This window comes from Denticeps clupeoides, chromosome 6 (genome assembly GCF_900700375.1).
Source record: "Denticeps clupeoides chromosome 6, fDenClu1.1, whole genome shotgun sequence".
NCBI classification, from domain to species: Eukaryota; Metazoa; Chordata; class Actinopteri; order Clupeiformes; family Denticipitidae; genus Denticeps; species Denticeps clupeoides.
The window spans coordinates 14,741,564-14,768,439 of NC_041712.1; the positions used below are offsets into that span (position 1 = coordinate 14,741,564).

A 26,876-nucleotide genomic window follows, 5' to 3' on the forward strand; every position below is an offset into this window, starting at 1 on the left:
CTGTTTCCGAGGGCACTGTTCAAAAGGGAGGAAAAGACTAAAGAAAGCACCAAGCACAAGTGGAAGTTCATGAACAAACTTAGGAACAAGCAGTAATTTTGCTGCTGTCAACTGCAGTACTTCCACAGTAAATATCCAAGGAAAAAATGCAGATGCCTGAGAGACTTACTAGGGTAAATAACAATGTGAAAATACATTATTGCCCCCCAAAGCAAATGGAGGGAGCAGCCCCTTTGAGTTAAAATGAGGTTTAATGGATACAGAATACAGTCAACCAACATAAAACTCTGCCTCCATGGCGAATAATCACTTGTGTACAGTACAGTGTACACTCAGAGTCTTGCATCATTACAACAGAATAAATCATTCAGTACTGCCCACGGATTTTGTCAAAAAAAAAAAAAAAAAATCGGAATACATTACTGAGGTTAGGAGTCTAAAATGATAAGCAGTTTCCCTGGCAACAATAAATTGCCGGGACACTTTGATCCACGCTGCTCTTAATAAGCCCAGAGTGTTTGCGGGGTGGGAGGACGGGAGGGGCCAGGCAGTCCTCACTCACAGGAGGATTGTATGCACTTACTGAAGTCCCCGGTGAGGAAGAGGCCCTTCGCCCCGGGAGCCCACTCTGTGAAGAGCAGTCCGTTGTTGGGCTGCCGGCGAGCGCCAAGCGACTGGTAACTCTGTGTGAAGTGATCAAAGTCTCCCTCTGCCTCCTCCAGCTGCGAGAGGCGCTCCGCAAACAGCCTGTACCTTCCGATTCACAGGGAAAGAGAGAGATCAGTGGAGGGGAATTAGCATGCGACTGGCAAGCATACTGTTCCGTGCATTCTACACACAGATCCGACAGAGCCGAGGAGAAAAAGTCCACAAAAGGACCATGCAAGCTCCCATTTACACATTATGGGCACAATCATTTTCCTCCCAGCATCCACAGTAGGCGAACTGGCGACTCTAAATTGACTGTAGGTGTGTGTGTGTGTGCGCACCCTGTGGTGGGCTGGCACCCTGCCCTGTGCTCAGTGTCCCAGGGTGACCCCGAGAAACAGGACTGAGGGGTTAAGGACCGTGAGTGAGTGAGAGTTTATCTTGAAGAAGAGAAAGTAACTGCACCTTCCGCTGATGTGTAATTATTTCTGTCATTCAGAACACGTCCCTCAGCGAAGCCCTGCCCGTGACCCCCCTCCTGACTCATCACGACACAGTGTCTTCTCTCAAGCCTTGCCCTCGAAAACAGTGCACTACATAATTACTGTTCATTTCAAACAATGAAGCATATTTGGCATGAAAAGAATATAACACGAAATATGAACATTTCCTACCTTACACATTGTCTCCATTTAGTCAGGTAAATGGGAATCTTGAAGCAGCTATATTTTAATTTAATATTTTTAATTCAACCCAAAGCTAATGGTGATTTGAATTCACGTCCCTGTGCGTGAGAGCGAAGAAAGATCAGACTCATAATGACAGAAAAAGTTAGTCTCCGCGATGTCATTGTGGAAACAGAAAACTGATTAAAAGTTCATGAAACTGAGGCAAAGTTTGCACGATATGTTAGTTCGAAATGCGTAAAAAAAAACGTTCCACGTAGCCGAGGCAAACAAGGAGCAAGTACCCGGTTGACATTCAGTAAAACAATGTCTGTTCATCTCGATGTTCACTCATCTGAGAAATTAGCCGTGGTACGGCTGCTGGTAGGTGCAGTAAATTGAAGTGTCTGGCTGTAATACACTAATATTTAAACTCATTTCAAGACATATTCTCCGCATGAACACACTTCATACTATAAGATTCAAGACTTTGCGCTTCGCTGGAGTACGGAATTTAGAAACGACTTTTTCAAATTGCAACTTTTTTTTTAATTCAGAACTTCATCTTCATACAGATCAGATCCTATTCTGAATGTCCCATCATACTAATATGCATAAGCTTACGATTCATGCAAAATATGAATTTATCTTGCACTGGAAGCAAATACCCCCTGTAGTTACAGTAAGGCTTTTGACATTTGTCCCACAACACATAATTCAGCCATTTTACTGTATTCAGAACTACTTTAAGCATCAGCTTCCAAAGAACCAGCTCACCATGGAGATGAGAAGGACTAGGCCTTAATGTCCTACTCATTCATTATGTTCATGCAGTCATGAATGCTTTTTATTAAATCGAAGCAAAGGCTTTATTAATGATTTCTGCTGTCCCTTTGATGCAGCGTCTCAGTTGTGCATTATGAAGAGCAGGAAGTGCAGCGTTCCTCTGAAGCTGTTTTGACGTGTTAAAAAAAATGTCTTTACTTGTCTCAGTCATTTCCCGATGGTGCACGAGGAGTTGAACACAGATGTATTGATCCAAGATGTGTATTCTATTTGTGGGCCCTCGAGTAACCACTAAAGAGAGCCGAACACGGAGCTCTCCAGGCAGCGCAAGGGGCCCATTTAAATCTTAACAACAAAAGCACGGGAGTGGTGCTTTCAAGTGGCCTCTCCAAACACTCTGGACAAAATAAATACAAGCTGCAGAGTACGTCCTTTATAACATTTTAAACGAATTTGCCGTGTTGACCGTAGATGGCGAAGGTTCGTTGTTCTCTGTGTTTCCATACATCAGTAGTTAAAGCATCTTCACCCAGAAGATGAAATGACCACCGTTCTCCAGTCATTAACAGTGACCATATAACGAGAAAAAAAAAGGCCCTGAAGCCCTTGACACGGTCAGTTCTTTAAGTCACCATTGCAAAACGCTTCTAATCCTTGCATGCTCAGTGATCCTTCTACCTTAGGCCCTTTCCATTTTGAAAGTTGGAGGTTCAGATCATTGGGGTAGCTGAATGCCGTCCACTGCAGAATGCACCTGCCAGGGAGCGAAGGCGAAGGACCCAAGCGCAGATTCAATTTCCGGGATGGGGCCCGTCAAACGAAAGGAGGAGCTGCCTGCGTTTCTAGTTGAGAGGCTGAAACCCCCGAGAAGAACCAGATGCAGAGCTGCCGTTCTTTTGTTTTCTCGCACTATCGTGTGTTTCACACATGCTTTTTGGTTCGAACGCCCCTTTAGGGTGTGTCCACAGATCAGTACTCGGGTGAGCATGGCCGCGTGTGTGAGTGAGTGACTCGGGGCGGGGCCAAGCACCTTGTCAGACATTCTGCTACATTTCCTGTATGCCAATCATATGCATGTAAAGCTCTGCATATGTGGGTTTTTTTTGTTGTTAATTGTTCATCTTAAGGTTCTGATTCATTTATTGTCTCTCTTTGTTTTCTCTAAAACACCACTCCTATCAGCCTGATATATGTTGTATATTAGATGTTATTTTTAAATAACCTGTGGACTTTGGGGTTCAAATCTTAATTTAGATTGTAGAAATAAAGCACACGCACACATTTTAACCCAGTCTTTTCCCTGCTCCTGTAATATGTACATCTTTTGTTCAACCGAATATAAATTTGGATTAAAAATATAAATGTTCATATTTGTGGCAGGAAAGTCTGTATTGGGTTTATTAATGATTTTCTTTTGCCACATGGTGCCCTGTACATTTACCAAAGCTCTCATACACATTCATATCAGAAAGGGTTTACAGGGGGTTTATTGTTGTGGTTGCAATTCTGAAAACAGTATAAAAGAACGTCTGCAAATGACGATTTGTAATAGAAAAAGAATCCATCCAAACGGCTCTTGTGCACACGATGTTCGCTCAGACCCAAATGTAATATAACTCCTGACAGCACAATAAGGAATGTAACGCTATTTTTAATGATTGAATTCCTCACTTAATGCCAATTCATGTAAACAGCTGAACACTTGAAACTCATCCTGCCATTTATTGTGAAGCACAGTCTGAATAATAAAAAAAAACTATTTAATTCAGTTTAATTAAAAAAACATTGCTGCTAGCCTAAGAATGTCTGTAAAGAGAAAAGGTCTTAATTAAAAAAAAATCCCTTTTAATTTCTTTCCCCTTTTATATCTGTGTGTGAGCATGTAAACCCCCTCTATTAATCTATAGTCTAATTAATGTCAAATGGTGAAACGTGAAGCCTACAGCGAGCACCATCTGAAGGAGCTGCTTTCAGCACTGCTTCTTCATTCTCAATGGTTCCTTCAGAAGAAGAGGTTTCCTCGAACTTGCTGGAGGTACATATTGATTCATTTCCCCTGCCGCAAATCCCATGAGAAAAAAAAAATACACTACATCAATTATGTTTCGAGAGCCATTCAAGGCTCCCGGAAGTTGGAAGCACGGCGTGATGCAGCTTTAGAGGCGGCTGAGCCGGGCTCGTCTGCGCGCGAGGTGATTCACGCAAAGTTAGTGGGAAAAGTGCCGCAGGTGGAGCCCACAACGCACACTCTGCACATTTAGCTCCACTATCGTCCTGCGGTCAGAGGGACGATGTTAACGCGAGAGTGGGAGTGATTGAGAGGGTGAAGACGAGATAGAGAGAGAAAACCGTAGGGCACAACACCCACACATCCCATCCTTAGCTTCGATGCTGTTGGGCTCTGCTGACTCATCATGACACAGTGTTTTCTCTCCAAACACACACACACACACACACACACAAACCTGCCCACACACAAATACCGTATTACCACTATGGTAAAACACCGACTGAGAATCTTCATATATAAAGTTCCTCATCTTTTTCAGAAACACCCCGATAGCGCATCGGCCACATCGCGTTAATGTTTCTGCTCTTCGGTGTTCACAGGCTGATGTTCGGATTGAGAACTTAAACATGTGGCTGGCGCGGAGCAGATGGTACGGCGATGGCAGCTGTTCGGGGGCATCTCAGATCACGCCTCATTTCTCTGCGTCCATTTTACCGCCACGCTGAGGCGTGGACCGGCACTTGCCAGGAGAAGATGATGAGAAGCTTGGGGACTTCAATAAACAGGCACATACGTACGGAGGAGGGAAGCTATGCCTGCTCTCTATAAGGTGACGAAGGACTGGCAGGTGGTACGCATCAAAGTGGCATTAACGCGAATTCTAGAATCCAAGGTTACGGCACCACACGCGCAGCGACCATGTGATGCAGTGCGACCAGCATGAAAGGTTTCAGTCATTTGTGATGCTGTAGCTCTTCAATGGGATGAGACCAGATGGCCACTGAGACCCAAGAACCTTCAACCCTGTCACTGGTTCACATGTTGTCTCTCTTTGAAGTGCACGCCGTAAACGCTCCAAATGACTATATAATAAAACAATGTATAAATCACCTATATGTAGTCCAACTATTGCGTTACATATAAAGACATATTCTTCTACTTATCAGTACAGCAAAATGGCAATTATGCTCAACACTAAGTTACAAAACATGCAAATCACTGTAATATGACGGAATCTTTAAATTGACAAAATGCAAAGGAAAAGCAAGTGGAGCAGGCAACGTCTTGTTGAAGAGAAAATAAAAGCTTCAAGCGATCCATTGCAGGGCCGATTTTGAATTCCGACATGACGTGAATATGTTTTACAAACTGTCTGCCAAATATGTGCATGTCTCTGGTTTTAAAAAGCCGTTTTGGGATGGAGAGAAAATGAGAAGCAATTCTGCATGGTCCAGGGTTTTTTAATTAAAACGTCTCTCTCTCTGTGCTTCAACTTGTTTTCCTGGACAAGGAGCTTCCTGTCTGTCGAGATTTAAGAGGGGAAAAAAAAAGGAAGACAAGGAATTTATCATGGAGAGGAAATTGTTTAGCGCAGCGCCGTAAGCAGTGTTCTGACAACCTAAAAAAATGTTTTGCTCCCGCGCTCTTGTAAGACCAGACGCTCACAAACACAGGCCCGACATTTCTCCCTCATTTCCCTCTCTCCCTCTCGGTAGCATTAATGGATCTACCGTTCCAGTGCAAACCTTTTTTATTATTATAACTGAAGACTTTTAAGGTTGCATATTTTTGGGGACTAAAGTTTAGTTTTACTTCCTGGTTGAATTGGAAATAAAAAAGGCTTCAGTTAATAGCAAAAGGGCTTTGCAATGGAAAGGTACATGTGTGTGTAAAGTAAAAAGAGTAAAAAGAGAGAGACTAAAAAATGATTGTCAATTGGCATAAAGGTTTAAATTCTACTCATTTACATTTATGTCATTTATCAGACGCCCTTATCAAGAGTGACTTATGATCAGTAGCTACAGGGACAGTCCCCCTGGGGGGTTAAGTGTCTTGCTCAGTGACACAATGGTAGCAAGTAGAATTTGAACCTGTGACCTTGTGTTCTTCTGGTTCATAGGCAAGTGTAATATACTTTCATTTTTCATGAATGTAAGATATACTGGATAAGTTGGTAAATATAAAATTAAATACAATGTTCAAAATGTTCTGTTTAAAAAAAACATTTTATTAACATTACTACAAATGAAACCATGCTGTGCAGCATTGTTATTATAATTCATTACGTGAATTACGGTGGATGCGGTGCCCTCAGTTGAGTTATCAGCATGAAGTCTGTCTGTTTTTTACAGTACTACAGTGAGTCATTTTTAATAAACCAGGAGAGGGTGATGCTGATCCCAGTATTTCGTACTCATAGATGCGAGACATTGGACCTTCATCAGTAGTTGCACCGACCCCTCCATTCCCACAGACATATTGTACATATGCCACGTTTATTATCTATGGCATATTCTCTCATACAGATGTGCTTTCATGAAAGATTATAGCACCTTTCAAACTATTTCTGCAGCTCATAGCATTTATTTGTGGAGCACATAGCATTCAAAGTGCATATCCACCTAGAAGTGAACAGAAGCAATTGATAAGCCGAAGCCACTACTTTTACTTGCACTCTGTATATTACGCCCAATCAAAAATGATCAAAGATCCTTCATTTAAAGCATTTTTTCTGATATTCTCTCTCATCACTAGACACTTCTGTGCATATTTTTTCTGTAATGGATACCTGTAGTTGTCCAACTGGGACAAGAAATGGCATCCATGTTTCCCGTTTCCTTCAGAAAGGTTAGATCATGATCATGCACTGGACAGAACACGATAAAAAACACCAGAGTAGCTACGCCGTGATGTCAATAGCTCTTCTACTGCCGTTTAAGATGTCCAGTGGGAAGCTGAAATCTATGTGTCACATCCAAAATTCTCGGGGTGCTCTGGTTCCATGTTTTGGAATTTCTTGTCACTGTGCGTGGCCCTGATTTCATGATTGTGTGCACAAGTTATCATGTGTTATCTGTCACGACTACGGACTTACGGGGGAAGGAAGCGCAGAGGTCTGACATGCTGGTCTGACATGCAATGCCACCCAAGAGCAAGTTTCAATCTGGTTCACAAATGGTTGATATGTGCCTGGTTGTGGGCATGACATCCTAAAATAGCTGCCGTGAGTCAAATGTTTTCATGGCAGTGTGAACTGCACATGTCACATGGAATCAGTTTTTTTTTCCATTCCAGTTTGGGCATCTTCAGTAGATGGTCATTTTCGTAATTAAACCGGAACGTGCAAAATTCTTCAGAATTCTTTAGACTTTTACGTCACTATTGATTGACATTCATCACAATTCTGTCACCCTATCTCTGCGTTTGTCAGCCAAACATGGAGGAGCGAACAGAAGCGCGTGAATTCTTCCTCCGCCTCCATGCTGCAGTGATATGGTCACATTTTAAAAAGTGATGTGAACAGGCAAACTAATATACAAAAAAAAGAAAACAATCGCAATAGGCCATTATGACCTGCAGCATGAACGTAGTCTTAATTTTTCCAAGGCTAAGCAACAGGAAGAACAGAATAATGGAAGTTCTGCTCCCAAACGAGGTCACACATTCTGTTTAATATACCAGCACAATCCAAACGCTACCATCTGGGTAGGTGGGATATGCATGGTGATGGTATTGTTCACACCACTTTTTCTGTTAAAGGAAATCACTTCATTTCTGTTTTTTTAGAGCCCTCCGTGTGACAGATGGATTAAAATCCTGTCATGCCACTTTAACAGGCATAGCCTATGACATGACACCTTATGCGTTAAGTGTCTTGCTCCTTCTTTAGGTGAAGTCCTTTTCTTCTCTCCTCATAAACAAAGAGAAAATGTCTTTCTTTTTGCATTAAAAAGACAGTTATCAGCAATCCAACTGTCAAGCATCCTGCCATCATGGTTTCAGTGTGCACAAAGTCAGGTTATACTGTAATCTATTAGACAAAAGGCATCTAGATCAGCTCAGTAGCTTGTATGATGGCAGGATGGCAGGAAGCTCTCATCCATTAATCTTGTTAATACTAATAGTCAATTCAATGTATCAAACCACAGGGTGGTAGTAGCCTAGTGGGTAACACACTCACCTATGAACCAGAAGACCCGGGTTCGAATCCCACTTATTACCATTGTGTCCCTGAGCAAGACACTTAATCCTAAATTGCTCCAGGGGGACTGTCCCTGTAACTACTGATTGTAAGTCGCTCTGGATAAGGGCGTCTGATAAATGCTGTAAATGTAAATGTAAATGTAAAACTATTCAAATGTACATGATTAGTTATACTACTATGCATAACAAAGACGAAAGAAGCAAAATGAGTCCTTCTGTGCCATACACTTGGCCAGGGAGTGAGCAGTCACCAAGATAAGCAATATTAAAATGAACGTCGAGGGATCCGACATTATTTCATTCAGCACAGAGTTTATTAATATTGCCATATTATGAACATGTATGACTTTTTTTTGTTTGTTTGATTGTTTGCTGTTTTTACAGACTAATATAAAAAAATCCAGCATTATTTGACTTGCTGTAAATCCCGCTATGAGACTGAAACAGGTGAATTATTCCAAATAAAGACTGAATCACAAATTTCTTTTTGCAGATATGGCAAGACGAGGACTTGTCATAATCCAAGTGCTCCCTCACAGCAACATGTTCTATTATTTACATGTATTTTCCACATCACTTACTGTACCAAGCCCTATGTACCAAGCCCATCTTTAATTGTTATTATCATAAATTAATTTAAAAAACAATCAATAAAACCTCAATGCAATACCAACACTTTTAAGTGCAAAAGAGGTCAACTGCTCCCTATATATCAACATTTTTTGCTTCCCTTGGCATCATTGACAGGTGACTGGCATGATGCCGTAGCCTTTGTACAATATGCAGCCGGGCAGAAAAAAGCTTCACTCGAGCGAGAGAGAAACTTTCCAAGTCAAGCGAAATCTTTCGACAGAGGACTCATTATCCGTGTAGTTATCCACTACTAGCCCTGTCTCTTTTTCTTTTTTATCATCACAAAAATAAAAACCTTTTGCTGAGGCTTATTACAGATTATTCCCGAGTCTCAGGAGATAAGGGGAGGTCTGCTGAAATGGTGAATTACAATCAAAAGTTAAACTTTATTCATTGAGATCAGCCTGATGTACAGAGGCACATGCACTCTTTTGCCATCCTTTGCCATTAATGAGGTATAATACTAAGGATAAGGTTACAACTAGAAGAGTACTGACTGTCTCATGAGGCAGTTCTTTAATCTATCGTATTTTATATTCATTTTTTTTTATATACTATCATTTGATGTGAATAAAAATGTTTGCCTCTGAAAGGTTGGGTTTTGCATAAAAAATAACTTCTAGCTAACTATCCACAAGAAGATGATGAAAGCCCACATTGCATTTTTAATGTATATTTCTTTATCTGTTGCATAATTTTACAGAATACTGCTGAATCAGAATGTGCTGAATTTAATACCATTCTAAAAAAGAGGTGTTACTTCTGTTCCTCTGGCATTATTTTAAACATTAAACGAATATTTCATTCATGGGCACCATGTCATGTTCCAGTCTAGTGGGAAGGAACGTGGACAATGTGAACTAGGTGGACGGTGACAAGGAGGAACACTCGGGCCAATAAAAGTGTACTTATTTACAGTGCAGGGAGTGATATATACAGCCAAACCATATATACACCACCATAAAAGCCTCAACCAAACACACACAAACTATATACAACACCGGCACCGAGCCAAAGACACCAACAGAAAGAAATCCACGCACATTCACACAAATTCACACACACGCGGAGGGAGACCCAACGCTTGAGGCAAGAAAAAAAGCACAACTCTCTATATCTCTACGCTAAACAAGTCCGCTCCAAACTTCTTCATGAGCATTCAGCCACCTTCTTCTGAAGCTGAAGATTAGTCACCAGGCAGTGGGCGGAGCCAGCAACCAGAAACTCCTCCCCTTCAGGCCTAAAAAGGAAGACACACGCACACAGGCAGACAAGCCGAGAGATCCCCACCAACACACTCGGTGGCGCGAAGCACCCAGGGACGTCACGGACCTCAAAGGCCACGCCGCGCGGCCAATTTAGAAAAACAAAGGGTCTTTTCTTCCGTGTCATTGGCGGAAAACGTATCGGATGAATAATTCACCTACCTGTGCATGTTAACAAAGCGACTCATGAATACCACGGGCCGGACCCCCTCATCTACGATTCTGCGCGCGAGACAGGCAGTGCGACCGCCTGACTGCACGTTTTGAAGTTTTAATGAAAATAACTTTCACATCCATCTCGAGCTCTAGAAAGGCCGATGTATGAATTCCTGATGAAAATGCACCACCAGCACAATGGCCCTAATTGGCCTGAGCCTCTTATTCAAATATACATTCTAAATATTACTTTTTTTTTTCCACCCCATTAAAGCTTTGTGTTTATACAGTCCCTCGGGTTGCCGTCCAGGAATAGGAATGGACCTTATCAAAAAGCAACTTCTGAGGAATAGAATATTAATCAGCATACAAAATGAAGCAACAGAAAAATTAGAGGTGCTCTGTTTGTGTGGTGCAAGGTGGTGCGACATGCTCATGAGGAGAATGCCGAGCTGCCAGACAGTTGTTTGCATTCAAATGCCCGTGGCTATTAAATCTGCGTACCCAACTGGTACGTGCGGCGGTGAACGCAGACACGCTTTTCTGCTCCCCCTCGCTGGCGAGACATCGCAGTCAAGCTCAGCGCAATTATTGCATTGTATGCGTCAAGGACCTCAAAGCTGACCATTGTGGATTCTGATGTCAGCACTAACGACAAATTAAACGGGGACACATTGGTGAACACAGGGATGCAGTAACGAATGATAATGTATTGACCTCGTACTGAAGGTTTCCAGAACAGTACCCCACCCAACAAAAAATCATTCATGTCTGAAAATGTGGCAAATATTTCCTCTTAAATTCTCTCTCTGTCTCGCTCTCTCACACACACACACACACAATACAGGACACACGTCAGACAAACACTGAATAAGTTTTGGTCTTGCATGGAAAAACAAGGTAGATCATTTAAGCTCCCACTGAGATGGAAGTGTCTTTTTTTTTTATAAAGTGCACCTATAGCATATTAAGATTATTTCAGCCTCGGTATATAGACATGTCAAACCATCTGTGTTTTTGCCTCTTCTTAAAATAATTCCTGCTGTGGCCATGTAATTTCTTCTCATCACTGCACCTTTCTGGTGAAGGGCCATAGACACACAGACTAAAAAAGGCAGCTCGATATGCTTTTTTTTTTTTTCTGATCATTTATGAAACTTCATGAAATTCAGAGCAGTTTCCCCCTGACAGACTGTGCTGACAATGCCTTACTAAAAGACTACTCCTCAACTTCCCGGCCTTCCACATCATCTCCACACGGCTGCGGCTGAAGATAGAACCTGACATTAAAAGGGAGCTTTAACAAGGCACCGCATACCGGATGGTGGCACCCCCAGATACCTGCCAAACCCAGGTGCTGTCTTAAAGACTGAACCCCCCCCCCGCCCCAATCCCTCCTCTCTCCTCTTCCTCAAGCGCGTTCCCTCGCGCTGTCCAATTAGCAGCCATCCTTCCCATGGCTCTGGCAAAGGTAGGAATCTGTCCCACACCCTCCCCACCTCAGCCCTGATGTATACTGACGTTTTCATGTACATGAATAATCAGCGTCCCACAAGGAATACACGTGAGCTGGGAACCGACCTACAGAGTACGTATATGTGTGTGTGTGTGTGTGTGTGTGACGCTGAGTCCGGAATAATAAGTAGCGAGCAGCAAATGTGGGATTATTTGTATTTTTCAATTTCTCCTGCAGGATGGAGAGATTTTGTGGAGAAGACTTGCATTTCCTCCCCTATATATATTTGGAGCCAGACACACTCAACCAAATAATCTTCATTAGTTTGAAACAGAACAGCTCACATGCTGAGTGATTGTCACGACTACGGACTTACGGGGGAAGGAAGCGCAGAGGTCTGACATACTGGGAAGGGGGTTTTATTATTATTCATAAACAAACAAATACAAAGAAACAATGGCGCGGTGGCCGAAAACAGTTTAACATAAATCAAGAACTAAAACTAACCCGTAGGCGTGTGGCGATTGCCAGAACTCAAATTATAAGCAGTGTTACCAACTGAAGTTCACAAAAATGCCAGCGACCCCGAACGGGCGGAAACTTCCGGCATTTATGGGGCGTCAGGATTGGGTTCCGGTGTGGAGCCCAGCTGCAGGCAATCCTGACAGAGCCCCCCCTCCAAGGGCTACGTCCTCGGAGCCCCAACAGTACCATCAGTGGAGGCGGCGGGGCGGACGGCGGCAACCACAGGGCTCCTGCCCTGCTGTATCCTCCCCTTGGAGGACCCGGTCCTTCGGGCTGGCTCCCCGGCGTGGTCAGGCGTGGCGGCCCCGGTCCCTCGGGCTGGCTCCCCGGCGTGGTCAGGCGTGGCGGCCCCCGGTCCCTCGGCTGGCTCCCCGCGTGGTCAGGCGTGGCGGCCCCGGTCCCCTCGGGCTGGCTCCCCGGCGTGGTCAGGCGTGGCGGCCCCGGTCCCTCGGGCTGGCTCCCCGGCGTGGTCAGCGTGGCGGCCCCGGTCCCTCGGGCTGGCTCCCCGGCGTGGTCAGGCGTGGCGGGCCCGGTGCCTCTGGCTGGCTTCCCCGGCGTGGTCAGGCGTGGCGGCCCCGGTGCCTCGGGCTGGCTCCCCGGCGTGGTCCCGCTTGGCGGCCCCGGACCCTCGGCCTGGCTCCCCGGCGTGGTCCCGCTTGGCGGCCCCGGACCCTCGGCCTGGCTCCCCCGGCGTGGTCCCGCATGGCGGCCCCGGACCCTCGGCCTGGCTCCCCGGCGTGGTCCCGCATGACTGCCCCGGACCCTCGGCCTGGCTCCCCGGCGTGGTCCCGCATGACTGCCCCGGACCCTCGGCCTGGCTCCCCGGCGTGGTCCCGCATGGCGGCCCCGGACCCTCGGCCTGGCTCCCCGGCGTGGTCCCGCATGGCGGCCCCGGACTCCCGTACCTGCACACAATAATCAGGGCCGATCCATCTGGGTACGTGTGGGCCCTGTCTCCACATGTCCCCTCTGACACGTCTAGTGTCACCCCCTGCACCGCGCAGGGAGATTGTCCCAGAGCCTCCGGCAACTGTTCCAGGCACCCCAGGCTGGTGCCTTCTGGGACTATGCAGCCCCTCTCGCTGCACGGCCCTGGTGCCAAGGGGGGGGCATTGCCAGACCATCCGGCTAGCCCCTTCTGCGTCCGTTGGGACAAGCAGGCCCTCTTCCTGCCTGTCCCAGCTGGGTCCCCATGCCTACCCGGGGGCTCTATGGCGCTCCACCCCTCTGGAGGCAGACGCAGGCCCATGCCTGGCCCGCCCTCCTCACTGGCTACCGGAGGACCCAGCTCCATCGCTTCCCCACCTCCCCTCCCCTCAGGAGGAGTCCCCAACCCGAACTGCACCCCCCCAAAAAATTCTTTGGGGGAGCACCCCCCCCGGCTGGACTTAGGGGTACCTTGGGGCTTGTCCACCTCGCCTTGGACCAGCACATTCGGGTCAGGAACCTCCTCCCTGGGGTTCGGCTCCGCGGCTGGGTCGCCATCTGGTGGACACAAAGAGGGGAAGTGGGGGCGACATACGGACACATATGCCACACAGACACACACAGACAGAGACAGACAGAAGAGAGGGTCGTCTGGCTCCCTCTCTGGGCTCTCCGGGACCTCCTCAGGGGGCACAGCCAGGATCTCGGGAGGAGCGACCTTCTCGTCGCCCACCAGTGCTGGGTCTTCTTGCCCCGGATCCTGACTGGCACTGGATGTGGTGGAGGGGCAGAGTTCGATCCCTGGCTCAGGCCGATCAAACTCCGCCCTCAGTCTCTGTTGGAAGTCCCGAAAACTCCTGTCTGTCTCTCCCTGCTGCCAGAGGGTTGTGCTCCAGCCCCATGCTGATCCAGTCAGACACGTGAGGATGGTAGTGATCTCGTCTGTGTCTGCTGCCCCACTGAAGGGTCCCGGGACAATTGGGCGGTCCCACACTGGGCTGGGCACGTCGCTGGAGATGGTGGTAGGTGTGTGGTGTGGAGGGGGGTGGACGTCTTCTCCAGCAGGTGTGGGCGCTGGTGCTGCGCTGCCATTTTGCTGGGGAACGTCCGGGCAGAGGGAAGGCGGGTCGGCGACTGGAGCAGGAATGGAGGATTCCCTGCGAGGCAGTCCCGGCAGCGCAGTTGCTGGCTGGCGACCTCCCGTCGCCCTCTTCCACCAGCTTTCCTCACACTGCTGGGAGGGACGTGGGTCTCCACGGACCTCGTGACGCTCCTGGATGGGCGCGATGGGCGGAGCCATCCCGGCACCGACTGCCCAAACGGCGTCATCCTGGTCGTCGTCCGTGTCCACCTCGTACCCCTGGAAGTCACATGGGTCATCACGGACGCCGCGATGATCTCGGACGCGCACGCTGGGCGGAGCCATCCCGGCACCGACCGCCCACCGAAAATCCACGTCATCATCGCTTTCGTCATCCGTGTCCTCCCACCGGTGACTCCGAGGGTCGTCCACCCTGCGGACATCCTGGACCCATGGCGCGATAAGCTCCCATGGGCAGTACTCTGGCCATTCGGGCTGGAGGCTGCCCACCTCCTCGCTGGAGGGACGCCGCCGTTGTTGTTGTTGCCGCTTCTCACCCCCCTGGAAGTGACGTGGGTCCCCACGGACCTTGCGACGATCGCAGACTGGTGCGATGGGCGGAGCCCAACTCTCGTCTCCCGTGCTCTCGTCGTCGTCCGTGTCGTCCCAGTCCACGGGGAGCCTGGCCAGCAGAGCGCAGAGTTCTTGGCTCGACATGGCGAAGATCGTGGGGGTCGCATCTACTGCGCTCGCTGCCCACGTCACTTCCTCGCTGCTGCCGACGCAAACGTCATCGCTCCGCCCACTCACCCGCCGACGTTGTCGCTTCCGGGTTTCGCGGAGTTTCCCGGGGGTGACGTCATCACGCGGCGCCGCGTACCACGGCTTCTCGGGGAGAAAACGCTCCACCAGAACGGGCGGCGCGTCTCTCCCCTGGCGTCCGCGTTCGCCGCGCCGGGCTGCGTCCTTCGCGGCGTTTCTTCTCCTCTGCTTTCCACCTCTGCGCTTTTGGGTGGGTCGCTGGCATTCTGTCACGACTACGGACTTACGGGGGAAGGAAGCGCAGAGGTCTGACATACTGGGAAGGGGGTTTTATTATTATTCATAAACAAACAAATACAAAGAAACAATGGCGCGGTGGCCGAAAACAGTTTAACATAAATCAAGAACTAAAACTAACCCGTAGGCGTGTGGCGATTGCCAGAACTCAAATTATAAGCAGTGTTACCAACTGAAGTTCACGAAAATGCCAGCGACCCCGAACGGGCGGAAACTTCCGGCATTTATGGGGCGTCAGGATTGGGTTCCGGTGTGGAGCCCAGCTGCAGGCAATCCTGACAGTGATCATGTACAGCAAAAGGAAACCTGCAAAAAAATCTATGACGTTTCGATTTAACGTGATGCAACCAAAATTTAAAGGATATCTGTATCTGAATAAAATGTCTTTGATCCTCATTTGCATCTTTCTGCTCCACAGTCAGACTCACCCAACAAAGACTCCACTGCAATTTACTTCATTCAAACATGCTCACTCAGGGTGATGGGCTAAAAGCAGAGGACACATTTTGTTCTGTGCACCATGTGCTGTGCTGCAGTTTTTTCACAGTGACAATCAATTCACTTTCACACATCAGTCTCTGTCCATATTTCAGTGAATCACATTTTAATCAGTATTATCAGCTTCTTGTGCTGATGTTGGCAGTCCTCTGCATCCAACGGACATTTCCTCTCTGTTTCTTTCTGTTGTGCATCTGCAGACAACACATTACGTGAAATTTTAAGGCCTTACATTTACATTTACATTTACAGTATTTATCAGACGCCCTTATCCAGAGCGACTTACAATCAGTAGTTACAGGGGACAGTCCCCCCCTGGAGCAACTTAGGGTTAAGTGTCTTGCTCAGGGACACAATGGTTGTAAGTAGGATATGAACCTGGATCTTCTGGTTCACAGGCGAGTGTGTTACCCACTAGGCCACTACGACCCCGTGGCCACAAAGGCCTTAAATTGCAATGCACGTTGTTTAATCTTAGTGAGGAGAAGAATTTTGAAAAATGAAACAGCCCCTAAAGCAGCGTTTCATACTCCTCTCCTCCTCTCCACTTCCCTAGAACAACGGGTCCTGTGCATGGACAAGAAACCCGTTGTAGGCCGCAAGATGGCTCCACCCATGGCCTGCCCCGCCCATCAGATGAGAACCTGACAATGTGCATGACAGTGGGTCCCAGCAGCAGTATTGGGGAACTTACGTTCCTGCACTTAAAGCCCACTGAGGACCACGTGCAGCATTTTGCCTGTTCACAGTCAAGCAATCAACACGCTTGCAAGCCATATTGCGGGGATACTGATGTCCGGACGTGATTTGAGAAATGGAACCATATTATATAAGAGTTGGAAGGTCACACAATTGTACAAGATGGAAAGTGCACTTTTTATTGCCTTGCCTACATAAAAAACAGGGAATCAGGGAAGGGAGCAGGCCGAGAAACTGATGAGATCACTAGATTGTGTGGGTAGCTGCAATATTTTGTTTACTTGAAAGATTAGGCCCAAAAGAGGAGTGCCATTTAACCTTTGCCAGCACGACTGTACTCTTGCAGTTGCGTTTTACGTGAATAAGCTGATCTTGCACCCGGCCACTGCAAAACTGAGGATTTGTCATTTTAAACTCATGGAACTCAGGTCTACGCGCTCAGTCCCAAAAATCAAGATATCATTTATGATGTCCAGATACGTGGGGATCCATGGATCTAGGTTATTTCTCATTTTTCTGAAGACTGTTGCCTGGCACTGAGATTTAATTTCTCAGTGTAGGTTCCTCTTTTCTCTCCACGTTTCCACAGCCACAAACGTTGTCAACAACCAAGCACCAACCACAAAGCAGCAGATGACCCTCACAACATCTCACCACCATTTCCAAATCCGACACATGCCAATCACATTCTCTGGCTATCGGAGTGTCTGCAAGCCTCTGTGGAATTCCCACAAGGTGTGCTGTGCATTAACACTGAGAGGGCGGAGCAAATACATAGATAGATAGATAGATAGATAGATAGATAGATAGATAGATAGATAGATAGATAGATAGATAGATAGATATGTATAGATGCATGGATACATGGGCATTGGTGGCCTAGCGGTAAAGGAAGCTGCCCCGTAATCAGAAGGTTGCCGGTTCGAATCCCGAGCCGTCAAGGTACCACTAAGGTGCCACTGAGCAAAGCACCGTTCCCACACACCGCTCCACTGGCTGCCCACTGCTCACCAAAGGTGATGGTTAAAAGCAGAGGACACATTTCGTTGTGTCACCGTGCGCTGTCACTTCACTTTCGGGTATAATAACAATACATTTGTAAATTAATTTGAATAATACACTGTCAATAACAACGACAAAGTCTATAGCAGCAGTGAATTCATCTGTGACGTTAAAATCAAACACGTGACGTCATCAGCGCGCAAAAACCGCAAACGACGCGGTTCATCCCCAGTTATCAGGATTTATTAGTAAAGATCTTTACTGGCCTTCAGGTAACGTGTAATACATGGATTTTACCTCCGACGGAAGTCTCCCTCGTACTGCTTTAAACCGGGCTCCGTCTGGAGAAGGTGCCGAAGGTCCGGCAGCGCGGCGCCGCGCGGTTTATCGCCCATCTTCCGCACTCCGTCAGAAAGAGGTTTCGGGTGCGGCCGTCCCCGAGTTTAAAAAGCGCAGCGGGGGGGTGGAGTTCGGGAGTGGCAGCGGGCACCCCAACTTTATAATCATTTCGTTCCTCAGTCTCAGATACTGCATGCAAAAATAAGGCTGATGCTGGCTGGCGTTTTTTTTTGGCATCTGAGCTGCTGAACTTTGTCTGATCTGAGACGGGACTCAAAACTCCAACATCATGATTCGGAGAAAGTTTTCAGTCTTGCATCACAATAAAAAAAATGGATTATAGATTTATTTCATAACAGAGGACATTTACAAGAACCTGCAATGTTGGTGTCATTGCAGTAAGACATTCAATCAGTAATACAGTCATCATTTGTCAATCGGATAAACAAAATCCCTCTTTTACATTTACGGCATTTATCAGACGCTCTTATCCAGAGTCACTTACAATCAGTAGTTACAGGGACAGTCCCCCCCTGGACCAACTTAGGGTTAAGTGTCTTGCTCAGGGACACAATGGTAGTAAGTGGGATTTGACTCCGTAGTCTTCTGGTTCATAGGCAAGTGTGTTACCAACTAGGCTACTACCACCCCCTCTTTTCAACTAAAACTATTTAATACCTTTCGGAATTTCACAGTATGGTATTTCTACTGTACTATGGTACTTCTATGGTAGGGCCGTGGCAGAAGATTGAATCTGTGAACATAAGTGGGTTTTTAAAGGGCTGTTTATGGCCACATTTGGTGTGATAAAAATGTAATGCATTGATTATTTGGAGTGTTTTCCTCTAGAAATGGTCCAACATGCTGTGAAAGGGGACATGGTTCTCTTCCGGGTCTGCTGCTCAGCCGGGCCTCAGTCCCTGTGCAGAGAACCCACTTTTTGTATCCATATTTGTCGAGGCAGAACATTTTGTTTTTTATTTGTATTTGGATAAAAACCTTAAAAGGTGTATTACGCATATATATTGAAAGCGTTCTTGAAATATTATTAATATTAACTTATTATTGAACATATTATTGAGCATAAACAATTTCCTTCAGTTAAGAACAGACTTCATTCGCATCTGTTTCGTGTTTTTTTCTCATCTTTCCCATGTGGACGGATGAAGAAGGGAATGTGGCCTCTGTATCACTTCAGATTTGTACCCCAGTTAATCATTTCCAGAGGCGCCAATAATTGTTGGAAACGGTTCTTTGTTTTTCCTGCTTGATGAGGGATTTGATTTCTCTGAACACCTTCATTTTAAGTATTTTTTTTTTCTACTTTTTAATGTGAGATGGTAATGCTTGAGCCAAAGGTAGATTTTTTTTTACTTATCTATACAAAGAATGCCAACAATTAGATTTATTATTTAGATGTATTTAGTTTTAGACATTTCAATTGAATTTGCATTCCAGGATTCCAATAAATTCAAATATATAAATAAAAGTTGAGAAATCCAATCAATCAGAAACAACAGCTTGGAGACCAGTCGGCCCCGGACATTGGTTTGGTCTTTGTTGCACAGCTGAGTTTTGCACTGTCAAACATTGGGTGAGGGAGTGAACGAGCTTGTCTGCCCCCTGACATCCCACAACAATGTTGTCAGGGAAGCCGCGCTTCATTTCCAACGTGTCACACCAAGACGCCAAAGCAGGGCAGAATACGGCGCGTTCCAGGCAGTTCTGGAACCTCTCCCATGCAACTGTCTGCAATAGCTGAAGGGAAAGTGGTTTTGTTTGTAACATCTAGACAATCTGGAGCAGAGGGCAGACGGTGCATGCTTAAAATGCAGGGAAATCGAGGTCCCAGCAGTACGGGAGTGAAACCGCCTCAGCGAGGGAGCGGAGACGCTGAACCTGAGAGCCGTGCGTCGCCTCGTCACCCTTTTGGGATTGTGCTCAAATTGCCTGGATTAATTAGGTACCTGTGCAACGGGACCTTTTTCTCTTCCTCCTCCCTTTTTGTGCCAATAAACCCATGAAAAGTATCAGATTTCCATGCATTTGGAAGTAAATCCTGATATATTGTGTCTGTGAAGCCCCATTTTATCTCCGCCTTGGGCTACAATAACATATCCTCATTACAACGTTAAGGATGTTGGCAGGGAATGATGACAGGGAGAGTGCCTGTACATCAAGGGACCTTATAGGACCCCAGGACACATGCATAATTGCAGAATATAAAAGCAACAGTAAGTTAAAAATAACCTGTTGTCTGGCAAGCAGCTTTTATTTTCCAATAAAATTCCGTGGCCTGCACGGAAGTTGCAGCGAGATGTTCCGTTTTTTTATTCCTAGCGAAGAACAGTATGGGAGCACAGAAAATTTTACTCTCCACTATTACAACAAATACTGGGATGGAGACGAAGAGATAACAAGAAAAAAGAATTGCATGCAAAGCATCGTTTCTCTGGTGAAATAGCGAGAGGGCGGTATTCCCTGGGCAGGGCCTGAGCACCAAGACGCAGTGAAAAAGAGCCTTAAATCTTGTGGCAGGGCTGTTATGGGGTGTGAGCCTCTATCAGAAAGGCCATTTGGAGCTGTCGTGTGACCTCGGGAGCTGTCTCTACAGAGCTGTGCTGTGCGGATGTGGTGGATTCTCGCAGCCTCGTCCCCGGGGAGGTATCAAACAAGCCCAGAGCAGCTGCGAGACCAGATCTGACAGGAGGGATGCAGGCAGGCTGAGGGAGTGAGAGGAGGAACATAACAGAAAAGAACCACATAATGGCGTTATTAAGCACCATCTACACCTCGCTTTTTTCCGAGCCTTAATGCGTTCCTTCAGCTCTGGCCTTAATATACCAACAGTAAAATTGTATTGCTGCAAAAAAAAGGAAATTATTTAACAATAAAAGCTTTAGAAACTCAAGAAATGTTGCTGTTGGAACCCCACGGTGCCCTGCTGTAAGAGTGATAATAAAGACATTTTCCGTTTGCATGCAGGTTAATTGATAGTTACATGTTCAGCGAGGGGGTCGTGGCCACATTCATTTTCCCTCGTACTAAATGAAGCAATGTTATAAAGCAAATGTTAGATCTGATGGCTCTCGATGTGAGGCTGTGGCGTATGAAAAGAAGCCACCAGAGGGTGCCTTGCATGCAGGCACGACAAACGTGACTTGGGTTTTGAAAAAGACTGAAGTCTGTGTATACTCTACAATATACTGAATTGCCGTTTAAGCACGGGACTTTTAGTGTAAATGCGCAGTTGACTCTTGCATAGGTTATTATATTTTTGACCTTTCTTTAATTGACATTTGTATTGTTTTCCTTGTTACCACCCAGAGCTGTTTTAAGCCCCATATCTAGAAAATGTAATAGGATTGTGAATCAGGCGAGAACAACAGTGAGCTGCATTTGTGTCTTTCATTAATGGCAACAATGGAAGAATGAGAAAAAAAATTGGGTCATTTAAATGTCATTTTTAGTCATGATGGAAATTTTTACAGCATTTATCAGGTGGCCTTATATCAGTAGTCCTGCACAACTGTCTTACACAGTGGTAGGAAGTGGGGTTTGTGTATTGTGGTCTTCTGGTTCAGAGTGGAGTGTCTAACTCTCTAGGCTACAACCACCCTAGGTATAGCTGTGTATAGCTGTGTACACAGTGTCCCTTATTGGGATGGACATCATGGAAGCAGGCCTTCTTACCTGACACTGGACTTTTTTTTTGCAAAAAGCAGTAATGAAGAGACAAGATCAGACCTGCATTACTGGACCATCATGCATTTGGATTAAGCTAAACCAACAGATGCAGGGTTAATGTTAGATGTTGCACAAATCAGCCTAAAACCTGTTCTTAGTAAAATATGAGCTTATCTTCTCACATTGATAGTACGCTGTTCTACTTTAACTTGATTCATGATATCAATAAATTCACAAAAGGCCAATTTACTTTCCAAAATAAATGGTCTTTATAGTATACATGTGAGCAGCTTGCACATGCCTACGGTCATCATGGAGCAAAGTAAAAACTTGGTTTGCCAGTGTGCATGTAAGTGTGTGTGAGTGCTCATGGCACTGTGTGGTTTGAGAGTGAACTGTCAGTGGTTATTAGAGGAGGCGATGTGCTATGCAGCGCTGTATTGATATTTGCCGATCAATTGTCTGTGGATGTATTCCAGGTAGCATCTGTTGTAGGCACTGCATAACCAAATATATTTTATAGACACCCACATACAGCAAATGAATGAGAATGAAATGTCTCTTTAAAAATTCCGTCCAATCGTCTACATAAAATGTATTGTTTTATTTTTCTTATAATAAAATTGGAATGGGGCTAGTCCTCTATTCAAGAAAGAAATCCACTCAGAATAATTATATTTTAGTACAAAAATGAGGGGGGTTAAGGATTGTACATGTTTTTTTTCTACATTATAACACTTTTTTTTTATACATGTTTGCATATGTATGACAGGCTTTTTTCTGCCATTAAGTTGAGAGACAGAGAGAAGTGGAGGGTGTTTTTCATTTGCAGACCTGTTTCTCCTTTTCATATTTTTTTCTTTGTTAATCAGTGGGTGTAAAGTGTAATAAGGCGTCTCCCCACATCAACGAGCAAACAAGAAATCAGTGCTAATGATGTGATTTAAGCAAAAAAAGAAAAGTTTTGAGACATCTAAACCTCTAAAGTTAAAAGAACGCTGATGTTATCTGAGGTCAGTCTGTGCGTTTTGGAGTGTAGTTGGTGTATTTTTATTACATTCACGTTAGAGAGTTTTCTCCCTCTTCTCAAATTTTTTTAATGAGCTTCTCAAGAGTTGCAAACGTTAATTTGCATAACATTGCATACATGTATGGCAGGTGGGTTGTGATTGGACTGTTGATATTGTTTGTCCACAGAAATAACTAGCTTGTTAGTCACTGTCCTTATAAGCAATGTGCATTGAATCGTACATTGAATTCCTGTGTCTCTGGTATATCCAGGAGGCATCAAATGAACAGTAGCCCAATGTTGTCTGTTGCTCTTTGCTCCTGTTTCCTCCCTTGTGGATTTTGACGTCTGAGCCGTCTGTTTTGATTCAGAAAGTGGTACGCCGCATCTGTCTTCTATACCTGAAACTGGATCCGACGAGGCATAGCAGGGATCAAACCCTGGTCAGGGCAGTAGAGCTCTGAGAAGAAAACCTCCTTGATGCTACTGCATTGCCTTGACAAGCTTCCGCATATGTTTTTATTTATTTATTTATTTTTGCTGAACCTACCTTAGCTTATGCCATTCTCTTTTGTGGGCTCAAGTGTAAACTGAAAATGTACTGTAGCTATCATTTCAGCAACATGAAATGGGCAGAGGGCATTTTCGACACTACCAGTTACTATGTTGTAGACTGGTGTCCACTGATATCAAATCAAAATTTATTTGAATTTTAGCCCTCTCCAAAGCTAGTAACGCATGAGTGAGGTGACCTGCTACTGTATGACGTACTAATAATCCCTTCACATGTGCCCTAGTTTGGAAAATAATACAGCCTTAAAAAAGGAGGTGTACCTAATAATTTGGCAAACCAATGCAGGTACAAGGTCAGTAATAGCTCGGCCAGTAAGTGCAGATTTAAAGTGTTGCGAGTTAACCCTGCTTTCAGGAGGGGAAGCAGAGAAGAACAAAAACAGGGCCAAAAAAAAAGACATATCTGGGAAATTGAGATCCAAAAAGGCCAACAGGGGCAAAAATGGACCTGAACAAAGAGCATCCAGAGTGAGAGAGATGAAGGTAACAGCTCGCAACAAATGGTGCCGAGAGCTGATGCTGCACAAGAGTTGTGTGTTTTTATTGCTCTTCCCTTTCCAAGTAGACTTTCACCGATGCCCTGCTGTGATGGGTAATAAGTGTGCTGTAAACATTGAAACTATGCTTGCCATACCCAGCCAAATGAGGCCCTTATTAATCATCAGTTCTTCTCAGGAACACGAACAAAAATAAAAAGAGACGCAGGCTGTTAAAACCATGGGTAATGCAACCCTAATTTCACACCAGAAGTAACAAGAGCATCAAAATCGTTTTTTTTTTTTTCAGTGCTGAAGGTAGATATCCATGAATCCAGGGCGGACTGACCTGCAAATTCTTAGCTTTTTTTATGTTTTATTATCAGTGTTTCCCGCATTTTGCTGTGGATGTTGTTTTCCTGAGCAGCCCCACTTTGTATGTCGCTGAACAATTGCAGCAGTGAGCCACGTTGTACAGTAGCGCATTACCATTAGGTTGAATGGACCTCAACTTTATTCTGATTCCCACCGCTCTCGAGACACTGCCTAATGCGAGACATGTCTCTGTTGAAAGGTCGCGCCATTCTGGCCCTGCACTTGAAGGCTGAATCCATCAGTAAGGCACAACAAGACTGCCTATCTCTTCCCATCCCACAAGCGGTTCCTTCCCACACAAACAAATCCCGGTGTTCACTGTGCGCCGCTGACAGCCCGTGATGCAAACAGCATATTTTCTGTAGTTCAGATTGCCGATGGCAAATAGGTTGCTTCTGGAAAGGTATACGCTTTTTTCTCACCTTTACACAGCACTGTCTAGATCTGAATTTTGCACCACTATTACACAAGTCCTCTTGTTCAGGTCAAGTTATCGCTCTTCTGTGTTCAAAAAATGTGAAAGATGAACTTTATCAACTCGCTTCCTGGCTGATTTCACATTAGAAATTCTTGTGTGTGCAGCAAATGATCAGCCTGTGTGTGGAATTCCAATGAAGGCACAGTCATCATTCCCAGATGGTTGTTCCGTTTTTATTTCAGGATTGGTTGGAGAGGTAAGTGCCATTATACCAGAAGGAGAGGAAAGCAGTGGAAATTTTGGGAACTGTCGTTGCATGAAGTATGAATGGCAGGTGGACAAAAGTGAAATCAGACAAACTTGCTTTTCACTGAGCAACAATTAAGACACTTCCCTATGAACCAGAGGACTACAGTTGTCAGTGGTTCAAACCCTACGAACTACCATTGGGTCCCTGAGAAATACACTTAACCCTGAGTTGTTCATTATCACTATTCTTTGGAGGAAAAAAAAGTCACCTGGTTGCAAGACTTAAGTCAAAGGACTTACGGTGAGTCTATATACCTGTTGTTAAGTTTTTACTGTATACGTGTGTCACGGCGGCAGGGTGCAGGGATGGACACATTCACACAGCTTAACAGGAATGCGCATCAGAACAAGACTTACAGTATTGAACAGGCGACATTTAAACACTCACAACAGCTGCAAACAGTCAGGACTACAATGAACAAAGCACAACAAAGCTCCAGCCCGAATCGTGGAGCCGGAATGCCATGTGTTGTGTTGTATCCAACACGTGGGTTCTGCTTCTCCCGTCCGAATGAATGAAGAGAGGCTGCATCCGCTCCACTCCTAATATGTCATTTTTATATTTTCCCTATAGACATGGGTCCCTATGGCAGGCAGCATCCCTATAAACTATTTTTTTTTATTCCTGTACAACAGCAGCATCACAGTAGAGTCACAGCCTTGTTCAAGTTCCCAATTCTAAAAGATATTTTTCATATTTTCCCTTTTTGTCCCGTTGCATTACATTATAGTTAATTTAGCAAATGTTCTTGCACAGAGTGACTAAGCCATTAGTTACAGTCCCTCTGGAACAAATTCATGGTCATCTGATTCATACTGCATTACCTGCAAGACTATTACTGCCCTTCCACCTTTGGTTCGGTCACGTCTAGGGGTTGGGGGGCACAAAAGGGATACATTTTCACACAAACCCAGGAAACTCAAACCTGGCGCAAGGGCCGAACAGAACACAAAAAAGAAACAAAAACTGAACTGAAACAAGAACTGAGAACAGAGAACATAAACTGAAACAGAAACAAGGCATGTAACGTTCGTCCACATTAATACATCCATGCCGTTAAACGGCTGCAACCGTCTCTTATTGAGCCTAGCTGTGATCGACCAGGGCTCCCTGATAAGTTACCTTGGCACAGATTGTGAGTACCCTACCTCTGGACGTCACAGCTTCTCTCCAATTAAAATATGCTTTGGCAGGGTCACCACAGGGACAGTTCCTCTGGAGCCACTCGGGGTTAAGTGTCTTGCTCAGGGACACCATGGTAGTAAGTGGTAGATTTGAACATTTTACATTTTTGTCCTCTGATTCAAGCGTGTTACCCAGGCTACTACCACTCCAAGTAGCCCCGTGAATGAACGCTGCACCAATCAAACAAAGCAAACTTCAGGACTTTAGTGCTCATTTCAATTCTACACTGCATCTCCAGTGAGACCAGTACATTTTTCTATTGGTGCAGATTATATAGGTGCAGGTCTGTCCCATGATCTGTGGCAATAAAATCTTGAAATTCTCCTTGACCCCATCATGGATAATGGGCAGATAAATTAAACAAGAGTGTTTCCCTTTAAAAGACCCTTTTAGACTTTTCATTCTCTGATTGAAATGTTTCAGTCTATCTTTCTCCCTCCACCCTCCACCCTCCCCCGGCCCCCACCCTCGCTCTCTTTTTTATTATTTTCTAAGAGCCACTGAGACATATGCTTGTATCAGAGCTTTTCAATGCCATTGAACGTAATACAGCTGACCCTGAAATATGAAAAAGGCTGCGCTCCCTCATTCTCTCTATACAATTCTACTCTTCTTTGAGGTTGTAATTAAAATGTATGCCTGTCATGCTCTCCGTGTGACAGTACAGTACGTCTGATTCGCTTATACACTGACTAATGAACATGGAGTAATTAGCTACACGAGGGGGCGTAAGTAAGAGGACAGTGAGGCTTACTCACATTTTCAAGAGAAAAAGCTATCGATGTAGCAACAAAAAAGAATTGACTAAGTGAAGGAGAAAAAAATAGGTTTCCAAACTGAATTTTGCTGAATAAGATGATCTGATTGTGGAAGCTGTTTCGGATTTAAAC

At 45.3% G+C, this 26,876-nt stretch overlaps 1 protein-coding gene across 2 annotated transcripts in view; it reads right to left on the reverse strand.

Moving 5' to 3' along the window:
- gbe1a (glucan (1,4-alpha-), branching enzyme 1a) overlaps nt 1–18,016 on the reverse strand; it is a 131,263-nt gene extending 113,247 nt beyond the window's left edge. The window contains exons 1-2 of one of the 2 annotated variants that reach the window (XM_028983895.1): nt 17,912–18,016; nt 584–747 (exon numbers count right to left, since the gene is read on the reverse strand). In XM_028983895.1, coding sequence (XP_028839728.1) covers nt 584–747; nt 17,912–18,009 — 262 coding nt within the window. In that variant the 5' untranslated portion in view covers nt 18,010–18,016. Of the gene's footprint in view, nt 1–583; nt 754–17,911 lie in introns of both variants that reach the window. The other variant, XM_028983894.1, reaches the window with a different exon arrangement.
- Between the last annotated feature and the right edge of the window lie 8,860 nt (nt 18,017–26,876).